The sequence below is a fragment of the Acanthopagrus latus genome, chromosome 2, assembly GCF_904848185.1.
Source record: "Acanthopagrus latus isolate v.2019 chromosome 2, fAcaLat1.1, whole genome shotgun sequence".
NCBI lineage: Eukaryota > Metazoa > Chordata > Actinopteri > Spariformes > Sparidae > Acanthopagrus > Acanthopagrus latus.
Genome location: NC_051040.1, coordinates 5,319,753 through 5,335,161, shown reverse-complemented (window position 1 = coordinate 5,335,161; position 15,409 = coordinate 5,319,753). Strand labels below are relative to the sequence as shown.

The 15,409-nt window shown below is 41.6% G+C and overlaps 1 protein-coding gene across 9 annotated transcripts in view; it reads right to left on the bottom strand.

The window, feature by feature from the left end:
- The window catches only part of LOC119009441 (rho GTPase-activating protein 42), a 66,751-nt gene that overhangs the window by 5,573 nt on the left and 45,769 nt on the right, over nucleotides 1-15,409 (bottom strand). For 6 of the 9 annotated variants that reach the window (XM_037080768.1, XM_037080751.1, XM_037080715.1 and 3 more), the window contains 13 exons: nucleotides 9,682-9,783; nucleotides 9,325-9,435; nucleotides 7,468-7,572; nucleotides 6,519-6,648; nucleotides 6,051-6,151; nucleotides 5,333-5,442; nucleotides 4,061-4,117; nucleotides 1,999-2,077; nucleotides 1,672-1,711; nucleotides 1,292-1,354; nucleotides 1,020-1,094; nucleotides 296-380; nucleotides 62-120 (listed from right to left, as the gene is read on the bottom strand). In XM_037080768.1, the coding sequence (XP_036936663.1) occupies nucleotides 62-120; nucleotides 296-380; nucleotides 1,020-1,094; nucleotides 1,292-1,354; nucleotides 1,672-1,711; nucleotides 1,999-2,077; nucleotides 4,061-4,117; nucleotides 5,333-5,442; nucleotides 6,051-6,151; nucleotides 6,519-6,648; nucleotides 7,468-7,572; nucleotides 9,325-9,435; nucleotides 9,682-9,783 (1,117 nt within the window). The remainder of the gene's footprint in view (nucleotides 1-61; nucleotides 121-295; nucleotides 381-1,019; nucleotides 1,095-1,291; nucleotides 1,355-1,671; nucleotides 1,712-1,998; nucleotides 2,078-4,060; nucleotides 4,118-5,332; nucleotides 5,443-6,050; nucleotides 6,152-6,518; nucleotides 6,649-7,467; nucleotides 7,573-9,324; nucleotides 9,436-9,681; nucleotides 9,784-15,409) is intronic. The other 3 variants (XM_037080776.1, XM_037080733.1, XM_037080742.1) reach the window with 1 other exon arrangement.

Sequence of the window (15,409 nt, the reverse complement as noted above, 5' to 3'; positions counted from 1 at the left end):
AATGGAGCAGTTAGTAGAATATCTATTATATTAAAGCGGTTAGTAACTTTTCACAACTTACTGACAGCCATGATAAAATCTTTGTGGAGCTTGAAGGTCATTAGAGGCTCAGAGAGACATCTGGTGAATAAAAAGAACCGTTACCATTTATTTCTGCAGTGACATTGGGCTTTTAAATGCAGCCACCTTTCCTTTGGTAGCTCTGAATGTGTGACTAACACATGGAGGTGAGACATTATGGAGGTAATTATGATTTCTGACAGCTAAAGATACACAGCTGGTGGGGCGAGCTGACCTGAGGTAATTCTTCAGACCGCTGGTGATAGTTTTGTTGTCCCACGTCTCTGGATCCAGGTCCATGTCCACTGGTGCCTTGGACGCTATTGGAAACACATTTTATTTTTTTTATATCACAACAATGAGCGAGCTGTAAACTGACCGGAGAAACCAATACAACCTGACATGACCTGCCAAGGCGGCTTAAATGAGCTTCGAAATTATGGACTGTTCACAGGCGTATGTGTGTGGTGTCTCACAGAGATGGAGATAAAGCTTGAGAGAGCCTTTAATAAATCATTTAGACATTTCCTGTTCAAATGTATGAAATGTATGCTAACAGGATTACCCTGGTTCATCTAATAAGGTAATGACAGAGTAATATGAGGCCGGGTGGCTGTTACACTGTCACACCACTGGGAGGACCTCTTCCCTCACTCTGCAGGCTCACACAAATTCAACCCGAGATGGTTGTGAAAAATGAGCTGTTCATTTGCGAAACCTTGACAAGCTATAGAAAGAGAAAGTGACCATTTGTTTATTTGGAAAACAGAGAATTTAAATCTATTTATGTTAGTTTTGCTTCATGACACGTGAGAATATTGTTGAGAAATAACCTGAGGACTGAAAAAACACGTGATAAACTCTGATAATACTCTGGCTCCAGTGTCTTGAACACAGACTTCATGAGCTTTTTTTCACCTTCACCTTTTTTCTTTTCCCCTCATTTTAAGGCTACTTACAAAAGACAGTGGTCATCAGCTTCTGTACTTTGGAGTTGACCCCTCCGATTCTGTACAGTCCCATTGTGTTTATGCCTGCGCCAGCAATGAAAAAGGAAATTCAGGAATCGAAACAAGGAACAAAGATTTTATGTTCAGTTAAGAATTAGGTACGTCAAAGCGATGTGTCAGCGCGGCCCGCTAATGACTGAAGCACATTGTTATTCATAATCACAAGCAGGATGCACTAAGGTCGTTCAACAAATGAAAGCTGAGAGATTTAAAAGCCTCACCTCTTGTCTCCACCAGGTCAATGCATTTCCTTATAAAGTTAAAGCCCGCTTCATTAAGAAATGCTGTAATACAACATGAGAATAGGGTTGACACATCAATTACTGTCGGTTAACTGCGCACCATGCAGGAATAATAAGCACTCCCCTATGTTTTTGCTTTGACTAATAAGATACAACCCTTATGCTGCAAGGCTCTGCGATGTCAGCTGAGTGGGTGTGTGTCAAGTAATTGTGTTAATGAACAGATATAGCTATAGGTGATGGAGGATATGTTTGATAAGTGTGTGTTGGGGATTCATTCCAAGTGTTATAAAATAAAAAAGTGTATGCAACTGAATAATGAAAGGGGTTTTGAACGATTAAAAAAAGAACAGACTTACTCTCTTCCTTTTTGCTTAGTATGGCTGGCAGGTTGTAAATCTGGAGAAAGTTTAGAAAAATCATAATCAATTTGAGGAAACATTTGGTTGAGAAGTCCCAGAAAGGAAGAGATTTCTGTCACACAGTTTTCCCAGAGTTTCTTTGCTTTATGTAGACTGATCTATTATTAGCACAAGTTGATGGTGAGGTCATCTTTCATTCTTCGAGAGACTTAGCCTGAACACACCAGAGGAGGGTGCCGGTGACCAATAATTCAGTCGTGGTATTGTTTTCTTGTCAAAGAAACTACTAAAAAACATCCTGGCTGAGCAGCCAGAGCTCCTCACCGGCTCCTTGCCATCCATGGCCTCCAGCCACAGTCTTCTGTTGGACTCTGACAGTGCCTGCAGTGTCATAACGCCATGCCTGGAAAGATATCAGAGAAAAGCTGGTCTCAGTCTGATCTCATTGCCTTGGGGCCCCTGGACAGACCGTGTTTACACTGGCTGAGACCACTATAAAAGGACTAGTGTGACTAAAATAGCTCGTGTGCAAATGCTTGACTTCAAACTGTGCCCTCGGTTGGCTCAGCGCTTCACATTCCACCCCCAATTAAATGCTACATGTGCTTAATATTAGAGTGATTCACTTTTCTGCACCCCAACATGCATACACCTTCATCTCATCTGTGTTCCACAGCGCAGCAGGTATCACGTGTCATGTCTCACCTCACCGTGTGCCACATAGCTTCACACCGGTCTGAGCTACATATCTGCAGTCGATACACAGCACTGCACAGGGATGTCATGATAGAATTAAGTGATGACAGCAAACCAAAACAAACCCCACCCAGTAGTGAGAGTTAGTACCAGCATGGAGCCATGTCAAGTTGCATGTGTTGCGATTAATATCAACCAAATTAACATATTTGTACTCTAACTTTGAGGGGAATCTCACTGTGCAGATAGTTTGGGATTTATTTGACCAGGTTTTGAGATGCGAGCCCAAACCAGTGGAGGCAGAAGACATTTCATTTTTGATGCTCACAACATTGAAACATTGAACAGAATCAGCAACATGTCTGTCCTGTCTCTAATTCACAGAACCTGTTATCTGCCTCCTTTGGAAGTGCTTTTGAGGAAGGCCCTATGAAAAATGTTGATAGTCAAGACAGTGAATTATTCCCTTCCTAGAAAGACATGTTGCTGGTGAATCTTTTAAATAACACTTTTCCGTTCCTTCGTGCACCACAAATTAAAGTTTTTCCAGAGATGGGTATCTCAAAATCTGGGCAAATAAAGAAAAAAAAAATCTTCAGTAAAACTGGGTGAATCAGCCCTGTAAAGGTGAGGTTCTGAGACGGCCCGATTCTGGCTGGGCTATAGGTGTAACAGCTCGTTTATTATAATGAGGATGAATAGATGAGCTTGAAGCCGACTGGAGCTTGAACCAACTTGTCCTTGTGGTTGGAAACAAGCACCTTGGGGCATCGTCGTTTATGATAAATGAGTTGTCTCGCAAATAAACTGCAGTTATTGTCCGTGCTCAGTGACACTCAGTGAGGGTGAGCAGCGCCGGCCCTGCTGGTTGCTGTGCAACAACAACGCTCGAGCTGTGATGATTAATTGATTAGTTGTCAGGTATTAAATTAATCCCAAACTACTTTAACAACCGATTAATTATTTCAGCAATATAATAAATAAATAAAGCCCAAATCCTCCGTTTACAGCTTCTTAAATGTAACTATTTCCTGGCATCTTAACTCTTCTAGGACAGTCAGCTGAATATCTTTGGGTTGCGGACATTTGGAGAAGTCTTTTTGGGCTTTTGATTTACATTTTTCAACATTTTCTGACTTAACAAGTAATCAATTCATCCAGAATGTAATTGATAGTTGCAGCTCTGAGTAATGCACAGCCATGAGCTAACTCTACATCCTGAAATTCACGTCACAGTAATCACCTCCTATCAAGCTCTTGTGATGCACGACCTGATCAATTCAGCCACTGTTAATCAGCGCGCAGCCAATGTGTTCAATCTTTGGGCAATTCCTTATCCTAATCCCCCCACCCTGAACAAAATCAAATACAAATCAGTTATGAATGTTTCCATACAGCTAAAGATTTCAAACTTCTCAGGAGAGACAATATTGTTATTTGATTCTCAGGAAAACCCAAATCAATATACTACTTGAGTAATTGTAGACGAGTATAAATAATTTAAGAATACGTCTGCATCCTTTAGCCCATATTGACCAAGAGATGATTGTGATTTAGTGAGGTGGTAAGGAGGTTAACAGTATTTCTGGAGAAAGGCTTAGACTTGAAGACGGAGTGCACGATATGATTAGCAGCACACATGCAGCACATGCAACTGCTCTGAAAGGGCAGCACTGGTCAGTTCACATACCGGACTTTACAGAAAAACTGAAGCGGTCTGAAAAGAGTTCCACGACAGATGTCGTTTCTACATTGACATGAACACAGAGAAAAAAAGACGGAATGGGTTCAAAAAAATAGCGTAAAATATGAATGTTGTGGACAAAACAAACAAAGAGCTCAGGAGGGTAAGGGCTTGAGGAACATGCAGGACACGAACAGAGCTGAAAACATCCAACGCTGGTAAACAGGGACTCTCTGAAGATGTTAATCAAACCTGAACAGCTCTTGCAATGCTGAGTACCCCCAAGATAATCTGGGTTAATCTCTAGTATCATTTGGGTTTGATAGAACTCAAAATGCATGAGTAGAAAAACATCCCACATGCACCGCGTCTTACATGATTTTACCACTTTTCCCATGTGGCTGACTTTTGCTTTGACAGACTAGCTAATATATAAAGTGGTGATGTTTTTACTAATTGGTTTCTTTAAATGCTCTGCCTGGCAAATGTGGAGATGTTAAAGGGAAGGGGTAATAGTGTTACAGGACAGTTTAGGCCAAAATCAAAAATAAATATTACTTCTCTTACTTTTAGAGCTATCTATCCATCCAGATTGTTTTCCTGTGAGTTTAGAAGATAGCAGCTGTAGAGATTTCCACCTTCCTTTGATTATAATCAAAACATAGTAAGTGAAAAACTCCACTGCATAGTCTGTTTATAGAAATCACTACCTGGTTACTAAAGATAATCCACAGATAATCCTTGTTGTGAGCAGTTTCATATAGGAACTATTTTTTGTCAACCTAACTACACCCGCCATCTGTATCACAACACAGCAGGAAGCATGCATCTGTCCATGGATGAGAGGCTAACAAAGCTAACTAGGCTAGTTGATGTTACAGCACTGCCAAAAAGGAAGCCATTAATGTTTTCATCCTGCGCTGTAACAAGCACAAGCCTCTCGCCAGTGAATGGACGCACACTTCCTTCTGCGTTGTGATATGTTTAATATCTAATATACTTTTTGACGCTTTGAGTACCAAAAGCCGAGTGCCATCTGGTTCTATTGTATTAAAGCAACGGGAGACATCCCCAAGGCCGATATCTCAAAAACTCAGCAGTTCACAGCAAAACAATCTCGATGGATAAATAGCACTACAGGTAAGAGAAAAAATGTGTGTTTTCATATTTTGGGTGAACTGTCCCTCTAAACATCCCGCTTATTTGTATGTTTTCAGTCCATGTAAGTGAAAAGACATCTTTGGAAAGAACAGGTAGATGATTCAGAAGGTCACAGACCTCTCCACCACTTCAATATCAAAGCAGAAACGCTTGTCAATGGAGTCAGTTTTCCTCCGAATGCAGGACTTGAGTTTGAACATTTCCGGCTGGTTCAGGACGAGACCATTCTAGAAATAAACACAGCATACGTTCATAAATATAAGTTGTGTTAGAAAATGGCAGAAATTACATAACACACATAACTTGTACTGTTATGCAAATGTATACAGAATAGTACAAACTGGAATATGATCATCCTGTTAGTACATCCAAAAGCTTGGATGGCAGTTTATCTAAAACACAAAGTCTGAAATAAGTTTCCCCTCATTTGTAAATGTTTGTAAATGAGATGGATGTGTTCGGTGTACAAATCAAGGCACACAAACTTTCTGTTTAAAGTTTATTTTGCTTTCCTTGAGCTCCTCCTTTGCTATTTGTGGATTTTGCTATCTTTGAACCATTTTTGTCCGCTTTGAGTTAACAAGTCTTATTGTTTTCTGTGCCCAATTCGCAGTTCTGTCAGCGTGACTTTTTTGTCTTTCTTTTCCCCGGTGGGTAGAGACATTCTTCTGAGCCTCAGGGGGGTTCTTTGTTTCACCCACACAGATTATACTTGCTCAGTCTCAGCTTTTTATTTCTATGTTCAACTAAATGGAAAAAAAAAATGAAAATGAAAAAAATGAACCTAAACTAAAAAAAAAAATAGTCAAGAAAAAAGTCAAATTAAGAAAACTACCTGTTTCCCGGCCGACTTATTTTCAGTGTTGCTCATGCTGAAGGTCTTGCTGCCTTTCTCGTACGTGCAGTAGTGACGTATCCAAGTGCATCCCAGAGGACCTAAAACAGAAAAAATAGAGGGAGACGGAGGCTGAGCCAAAATATTTTTCTCTGAATCACAGAGCTTCTGGAAAGACATCTGAAAATCAATTTGCAATTATAGTGTGATAAATCAAAAGTTGTTTATCACGGCTGATAAAAATCTACCATTTGGGCATCTCCCCCCTTGTTTGAGAGCACATCAAAGCGAATCGGTAAACAGGATGAGTTATGAGCTCTGTGTGTGTGAGATCTCTTCTGCAGAGGCCTGGGAGAACTCAGGACATGTTTATGGTGATGGATGTAAAACCATGCACTTATATACGAGGCGGGGGGGAGTGTGATGGGGTTGGGCTGGCTAACTGGGAGCCCTGCTACAGAGACTCACGTTTCTCCTGGACGTACAGGAAGCCTTCCATCGTCCACTGGCCTGGGGGTTTATAGTCCTGATCTGCGGATCTTATCCTCTTCATCAGCTTCTCCACTTCCTGCTTGGTGCTCACAAAGTTGTTCCGTGTCTGTGCAGAAAATGCAGGACAGGATTATAATTGCATTTCAAAAGGAAGTCTTCCGTATCTGCATTTTTTTTTTCACTGCCATTTTGCATTTCAAAAATATGACTTTGTTTATGTCGAGACTGAAATAAATTAAGAAAAAAAAAAACGTCCAACATCTGACAAAATGCTTCATACTTGTGCAGCTGCCTGAGAACACCTGGGGAGAAGGATAACTAACACATTGGCAAGACTTTTGGAAAAACACAGTCGCAGCGTCTAATTCAAATATTTTATTTCAGTATTGGAAGAATGACCTTCATGCGATCCAAAATTAGGACAGAGAAACGGAATCTTCTTTTTAGGAGACAAAGGGTCGGAATGAGGCTGTTTCATTTCCCCTACAAGTGAGATGCTGAGACAGCCTCACCTTTTCCCCGCTCCTATTAGAGCTCTCTGCATCTGAGGACACACAGGGAGGGTTACCGAGTGGAAATTGTCAGGGCAACGGTGCTGACATTTCAGGTCAAAGAGAAATTTGGGCCCTCAGGCTGCAAGCGGTAAGGTCACGGTGATAGAAAGAGGGGGCACGGCAGCAGCTGTAGTTTTACTCCCTAACTTTTTTTTTTTTTTTTTGACACAGTACCATTAAATGGCCTGCAGTAACTGCCTGCAATACAAAACTGAAAAATATTGATCCTCTGTGCAGCGAAGAATCTCATTTAATCACACAGCTATCCATTTGTGAAAACTCTGCTTGTTATGTCGGGGTATGATAAGCTGCAGAATCTGATTACGTGGCTGGTTGCCTTTGTGTACAACCCCCGAGGTGTTGAGACTTACGTTCTGTAGGTTGAACTGGAGCTGCTGTTTGTATGGCTCAAATTCATGAGCCAGCTCATATCCTTCATGGTAGAATGTAAACAAGCCCTGAAGAAAGGCCAGGAGCTGGAGAGGAGCAATATTTAAGGGTGAATAAACAACACAGAGCTTCATTACAGATTCACACCTGAGAGTACATTGTAAAGTGGTACACTGCAACATAAATTTGAAAGATATTTATTCCACTCAGTAGTGATTTTCATTCTCAATAATGGATTTAATCACAATTCTGTCACCTTAAAAGTACAAAATTTGCTTAATTCTGTTCTAAAACGATCATCATGACGTACACATTGCATTAAAAACCAAATTAACTTCAGCAGGACTGTACTTCGTAAAAACAAAACAAAAAACGATTAGCAGATCTGAAGAAATGAAGTACTTTCATGTCAATGCACTGAATATTGCACATAAGATGAAGGCCCAGTCGCAAGAATAAAATGCTGTCTTTTTACATTTCTGCAACAGTAAAATCATACATAAAATATCAGGATTTCAACAAGAGAGACAACAAAGTACATAATACATTATTCATCAATTTGTGTCAATATTTTTTTTTCACTATGTGCAGCCAAGGGAGTAACAACTGAAATGTCATTACACAATCCCGTACTAACTAATGATAATTACATTTCTCTTGACTATTTTTGGATGAGACACCAGGTAATTTAAGCCATAAATTAATATTTTGAACCCCAGCCAAGCAGGTTTTGTGCCTAAACCTTACAAGACCATAAGCACTTTGTTGTCACAACATGAAATTAAAATTATAACCTAAAAAAAACTTACAGTTGCAACTTTAAGAAAAGTGAAGTTTCAACATGTTTGTGTTTGTTTGCAGAAATGCATATTACTAATATTTATTCATGTGATTGGGTTGAAGATTCACAAGGCTGTAGTTCTTTTGTGGCAAACAGATATTGATCTTATTTTCTGTATAACAAACATCCCCAACTGTTGTGGAAAAAAAAAAAAAGCACTGGCAGTATTGTTGGAGGAAAGAATTGATCCCATCTCTGGCATGGAGGATCCGACAAACACAGAGCAGCTCTCAGTCAAATCCTCAGACACAACCACTGATTTTATTTCTAGGATGAGGCTTGGGTATATCAAATGTTCAAGGATGAACCATCTTATCTGGGACCAGATTCATCACAGGCAAGGTTGAGGCTTGTCATTTTCCCCCCCTCCACTACCTGGAGATTTACATTTCTGGCCCGGGTTCTGGGTGACCTGCCAGTGAGTGTAAACAAATGGGAGTGGGGGCTTTTCAAAGAGCCACTTCGCTGCCATCTCAAATTCCCAGACATTTAACACCTAGAGAACTTAATTATCCCTTGTATCTTCTCCACTAAAGATGTTAGAATTCACTCCATCATGTATCTCTGTGTGTGTGTGTGTGTGTGTGTGTGTGTGTGTGTGTGTGTGTGTGTGTGTGTGTGTTCGGGGGGGCTTTTATACAGGCTTTGATTTGCACTTAGTCTTGTTTTATTTGACAACAACCACTTTATCTAATTTTATCCACTACTTTGCCCAGATGGATTGACTATATTACAGCGGATTCGGGATGCAGATGACAAATTTGTGTAATACACGAGCATAGATGTTTACCTGTGAGAGACGTGTAATTCAGAAGAGAGCAGACACTTAAAAAGCCACTTTCATTAGCAGTAAAAGACTCTGCGCTATTTTGAGTATGTGCCACTTAAACAAGTCTTTTAACTACATATGTGGAGGAGAAAAAGGCAAAGCAATGACTGCATCTTAAATATGCATTCAGCACCGACTGAGCACAGATATATGCAAAACTTGTCTTACCGGCTCAACAAACTCAAATTTCTTCTTTTCTTGCACTTCTTGTATTTTGAAAACGTACTCGAGGGACGCGTCATAAAAGAGCTGTCTTTCCTTATCAATCTGCGTGTCAGCCTGAGAATGAGCAAACAAAACCAGGGTTAAGTGCCGCGGCAAAGACGGCGGTCAGACTGGGGGTGCAGTGTGTGGACAGAGAGCTAATGCTCGCATCACCACCTGGAAACAGTGTGTGCTTCAAGAAGGGATGAGCAAACAGCAGCTCACAAACAACAGCTTTATTTCTAGGAGACACTCAGCCAACCATAAAACAGTATTATTCAAAGACATGTTTGGGGATCAGAAAATTTGTTTTGGCTTTACCTCCTGCAGATATGCCTCCTTCTTTTTGGATGATAGGTTGAGGTGTCTCTCGAGCGTGGAGTAGTATTTCTCTGTTTCCTTATCAAATTTCTTCTTCCCCTCCTGAAAAGGACACATGAAAGGCTTAAACATCACCAACAATGTGTCATGCATTGCTGATGTGGGTGTGTGTGCAATTGAGCCGCCACTAGGTGGAGGTGTAAGTACATTTTCACATGGCATTCACCACATGTCTTTAAAAAGTCCTGTCAATGGATTAGCACAGGTCATAAAAGCGGCATCTGACCATGTAGTGATGAGGAGACAACGTCGGCATGTTCAGTGAGGACCATGCATTATCAACAGGACCTCTGAGTAATATATGCAATTGTTGTTACAGTGCCCCAGCTGGAGACACGAGTTCACAGGAAAACACACAACATTCTAAATCATCAACAGCATAATGCGTTTTGCACTGTCACATACAGCGCTGGCTTGATGCTGGCTGAAATTTCCTCTCCCTTGTCATGCTCCACCTACAAAGACGAGTCAAGCTCCATGGTCATGAGTCCCAGGATTGTCCCAGAAGGCTCTGAGGAAGCAACAGGAAATGGGCTTTTCATGCCAGATGCCCATCTATAAAGCATATGGACGGAGAGATTGAACATTTCACCCCCCCAAAAAAAAGATCCACTTTGCAGGCCTTAATAAAACTCTTCCCAAGCAGAGAGAACCTGTCTGTGCGAGAGCATTCAAGTGTCTCATCTGCAAGTCTGACCTCTAAACCGAGCTTTGCCCACTCGGTGCCCATCTCACTATGCAAACATTCACAAAGGAGGCTAAGGGAGAGACAGAATAAAGTGGGGTGGGGGGGGGGAGTGTGAGGAAATGGCCAATGTAACCAAATCCTGCTTGTTTGTTTTCATTCCCATGGCCCTGAAATTTAGCAAGTCTAATCTACCAGCTACTGATATGACCTAGAACAGTGTTCTGCCTCAGCAACCCCCACAGCAGTTAAACACACTGGAGGAATTTGTCGCAAGACATTGTAACTGCCCTACATAACTATTACAAGTACAGCGCAAAAAAATCAATAGATAATTTCATGTAGTAGCATCTTATTTCCATCTTTCCTGTCATGTCTGACCCAGGAACGATCTCTGCAGGAGTGGGGAAGACAAATCAATTGTGCACAGGCCCAATATTCAGAAACAAAGAGGAAATAAACAGGTGGACAGCAAAACAAACATATGATTAAACACGATATCTGGCAGACAGGAAATACATTTCCCTAAAGGACCAAGTATTGCTTGGAGAACAAAAGTGGAGCTGACTGTCGGCCTTTTTGACTGCTGTTGACGTGACATTATTTTGTGAGCACGCATGCAGCTGAAGCCCCGGGGAAAATACCAACACACACACACACAAACACACACACACTGGGGATCACATTAAATTAAGAGCTTTAGGTTTAGCTGAGCCCCGCAGTCACAGCAGGAATCTCCCAGCACCGCTGACCAGTGTGAGCATGCCAGAAAACTCCTCGCAAATCACTCCTCCATACGTCTGGACAAACTCTTTCACACTTACAAAAGAGTGGGGAGTGACTCAGAGCTGCAGTGAGTCTGTGAGGCACAGCCAGCCTGATTAAGTCACCTAAAGTGTCTTGCTTTGTTTTGATCCAGGGAGGACGTGTATAAACGGGTGCTACCATAATGATACCCCCTGCAGAACACCAGGTGTTTGACGGTTTGTCCGTGCGGTGGGTGCACTCCCGCCCCCCCCCACCCAACCCCTCCCGGATATGTTTGTGCAATCAGAGTGGAATATGAGCGATTTAAATTGCAAAGACTCTCCTTGAGACGGGGGGGTGGAGCGGAGCACGCACGCAAGGCTTTGAAGCCCAACACGTGGTGGCGGAGGACATAGATGTGGATAGATATAAACCCTGAAGCGCACAAGTTTCTGACACAAACTAATGCCGGCGCCCCAGAGTAATCAGCTGGCTGGGAATGGATCACGCCGAAGCACTTTCCAACACTCTGTAGCGCAGAAAACACACATGGACCTACCACTTGGGAGATTTTCTCATCTGATTGCTTTGTTCGCCCTCATGAATAAATCAGATGCAGGAAGAGAATATTCTGATGCAGATTCCTCCTCTGTGGTGGAACTCCTGACTGGCAAGTCTCACACTGCCGTTAACGGTGCTTTGATGCCAGCTGTAGTACGGGTAAATTTGCTAAATGCTCATATAACGTAGAGAGGAAAACTGCAAGGCAGACCATCTTCTGGTCAGGTGTTTCCTAATTTGCTAAAGTAAGGATGCTGAGAACAACCGTGAAGACAGCGGGAGGAATATTTCGAAGCTAGCTGTACATCGCCAGTTTTGACACTGGCCCTAACGAGCCTCAGGGCCATCATTCTGAGCCTCTCATCACCATGGTAACAAATGTAAGCGGCAAGGAAGGTTGGTTGTGTGTGTTGTGTGTGTGTGTGTGTGTGTGTATATAGAGGAAAGAACCCCAGATATCAGACACACTATCTACACCCCCTCACATCCACCTTATGCCCTGGAATAATACAAACATCTGACGCTAGCGTGGCGTCACGTGCTGCATAATTCTCCACACGTTCATTTTAAATGTATCTCAGAGCAGTGACATGAAAGGGAGAACTCTGCAACCGTCCTCTATGAACTCATTAGAGACAGCTAATTGGAGCAGGGGTCCAGAATGGTGATTAAATAGCAATAGCCAGGTTATTTTGATGCCTCCACCACACTCGAGCAGGTCTCTATTCCACAAGGGAAGGCGGCGAGAACACAAGGATCCAGCTCGAGTTCAGTTACTTTGCTGCAAAGCCAAGAAATGTCTCCCCCTTTACCTGAAATCCCACTTCCTGACGAGACATCACAGACAGCAGGAAGTTGGCCAATTAACACAAAATAATTACAAACATCTGCTTCTGAAGAGCTGAAAAACAAATACCCAGACTTCTGAATAGAACATGTTTAGTGTGTGTGTGTGCGTGTGTGTGTGTGGCAAACTGCAAAGCTTTGCTTGGAAAACAAACTTTTATCAGTTGATCACTGTCTCTGCTCTCTCTGACACATGATAAAAATAAAAGTACAAAAATCTGCATATACTGTGCACGCTCATTCTTTATTTTCTTTGTATCTGATCTGAGACTAACTCTTAAGGTCTGAGCTGAAGCAACCAGGAAAGAAAAGCGGGTTTCATCCTAAGATCAACCTTCAAACGCTTCTTTATCATCATGTTGTGAAAAAAATCTTTTGACAAGCTCTGCATGAATATAGATCTATACTGTATCCTATAGGGAGCCCTTAGGCTTCTCCCTGTCAAGAGCAACCTAAGCCTTCTCCTCACCACCTAACCCGAGAGATAATGAAGGCAACTTTTTGGTTGGATTACGCCACTGCTCACTGTTGCCCTTTATTCATTAACTATGTTTGGAGTCACAGGAAGTTATTAAATCTCACCATTGACGTGATCCGGATATTTTAATTACAGCCGGTTAAGAGTTTGTTTTGCTTTGCATTTAATTTCAGACTGCGTGCTAATGGTCAGTCTTGTGTTTGTCTCTGAAGGGTATTTTCAAAACAGTTCTGCTTTATTAAACCCAAAGACAGAGAGGCCTGACAGGAAAAGCTTCACCACAGATAAGGAATGACCTTAAACATAAACTCAGTGTCTCAGAGTCACTTTCGGGTTCCACAGAGCAGTGAATGTACTGGAAGAAAATACAATGAAAACTAGAAGCTATTCTGTCAAGTTCATCCTGCAAAATGCTTTCACAGAGTCACTGTTCAAGTGCAGCGTAGATAATGTCACAAAAAAGAATTGTATCAGTATAATACCGAAAATGTGTGACATCGTAAAAACAGATATTCATGAGTTTTGAAGAGGACAGTGAGATTAGTTGTCCTTAAGAGCCAATCATCTGCTCCGAAGATTATGTGAGACGTAAACAGCAATAATCATAAAAATAATTTCACATGATAACAATAATGACTAACTTACATTACTTCCAGACCGTTTGTCTCTAATTCAATTATATGCAATGTTGCTGTTTGTATTTATATTTAAATATGATACAAAACACGAGAAGCTGATGTATTCACAGGGCCTGGTTGCTTATTTCAAACAGGTAGAGACTAAACTCTCAAGGACTGCCCTGTAACGTCCTGGAGAAAAAAGTAATTACCTTCTGAAAGATTGTTTTAATGGTGTTTCTGCATTATTGGGTAGAGCAAGTGGAAAGTGATAGAATAGACACTAGAAAAATGCAAATACATACATTTAATTTGCATCACCTTATTCCTGCAGTTTGATGTTTTGCAGCACACATTTTGAGTCGGACTGTCGTCCACGTTGCTGTCATCCTGATTCATGTTTTCCTCGCCGCTATTAGGTGAAAAATTTCTAAGTCTGTGGCAGTTTTCTTGTCGAGTTTGAAGCGTCCACCTCTTTGATTAATCACTGATATATTAACTGACACTCGCAAAGTTTATTATGCAACATGATTTGCATATCTCCAGGACATCAATTCCATCTTTGATCATCTGGTGTCTTAAGTGGCTGGACTCGTGCCGAATGTCAATACAGCTCAGAGAGCTCTGCTGCGCTCTGCCTGTGATCCACGTACAGTGTGAATAGTTTAGTGCTCACACGATCAGTTTATTAGCTTTAGGTCAGTTGAACACCAGTCAATCAGCTATAATTCATTTGGATCACTTTGTATAAGATTTGAATACTTCTTACTTTAGCACCATCTGGTGGAATTATTGATTCTAAACCTGTGGTCATAATAGACAGTTCACCCAACACATATTCTTCCACTTAACAGTAGCGATATTGATCCATTTAGATAGTTTTGGTCTCAGTTACTGAGTTTTGGAGATATCAGTCATGGAGATGTCTGCCTTCTCTTGAAGGATGGAACCAGATGGCACTCAGCTTGTGGTGCACAGAGGGCCAGAAAAAAAAAAAACATCTGAAAAACTCAGCAGTAAAATTGCTTTCCAGAAATCATTGCCCGGATACTCGGGATCACACTCGGGAATCCACAGACCTCGTTGGGAGACGTTTCATGTAGAAACTATTTTCTTTCTGTAGCTCCATACAGAAGCAAGCATGTATCTACTCATGGACGAGAAGCTAACGAACATAACCACTGAGGAGGTCAATGCTAGATTCCAACATGAAACTGCTTACGATGTCCGCTGATAATCTTGGGTAACTGGGTCATGACCGACTCATATCTAGGGGCGATAGCTGCAAATCTCACGACCTGCTAAATCAAGATAATCCACAGACTTTGATCTGAGCAGTTTCATGTAGGACTCATTTTCTGTTTAACCCAACAACACAAGCCAACCAGCCAACAGGACGCATGCATCTGCCCACTAATGAGTGGTGAGCTAACAGAGCTAACTAGGCTAACTAATGTTACAGCACTGGAAAAAAAAAAGGAAGCAATTAATGTCACATCTACGTCGTTACATGCCCGAGCCTCTCATCAATGAATGGCTGCACGCTTCCTTCCGTGTTGTGATCTGTTTATTATCTCTAGTAACAACGGTTCATGATTTCAGGAGACAGACATTGCTGTTGAGTTTTTCAAATGCACTTTTGGCACTTTGAGCACCGCAAGCCAGGTGCCGTCGTGTTCCATTATAGTTTCGTCTATATTTAAGAGAAAAGGCAGACACCTCTATGGCCGACAT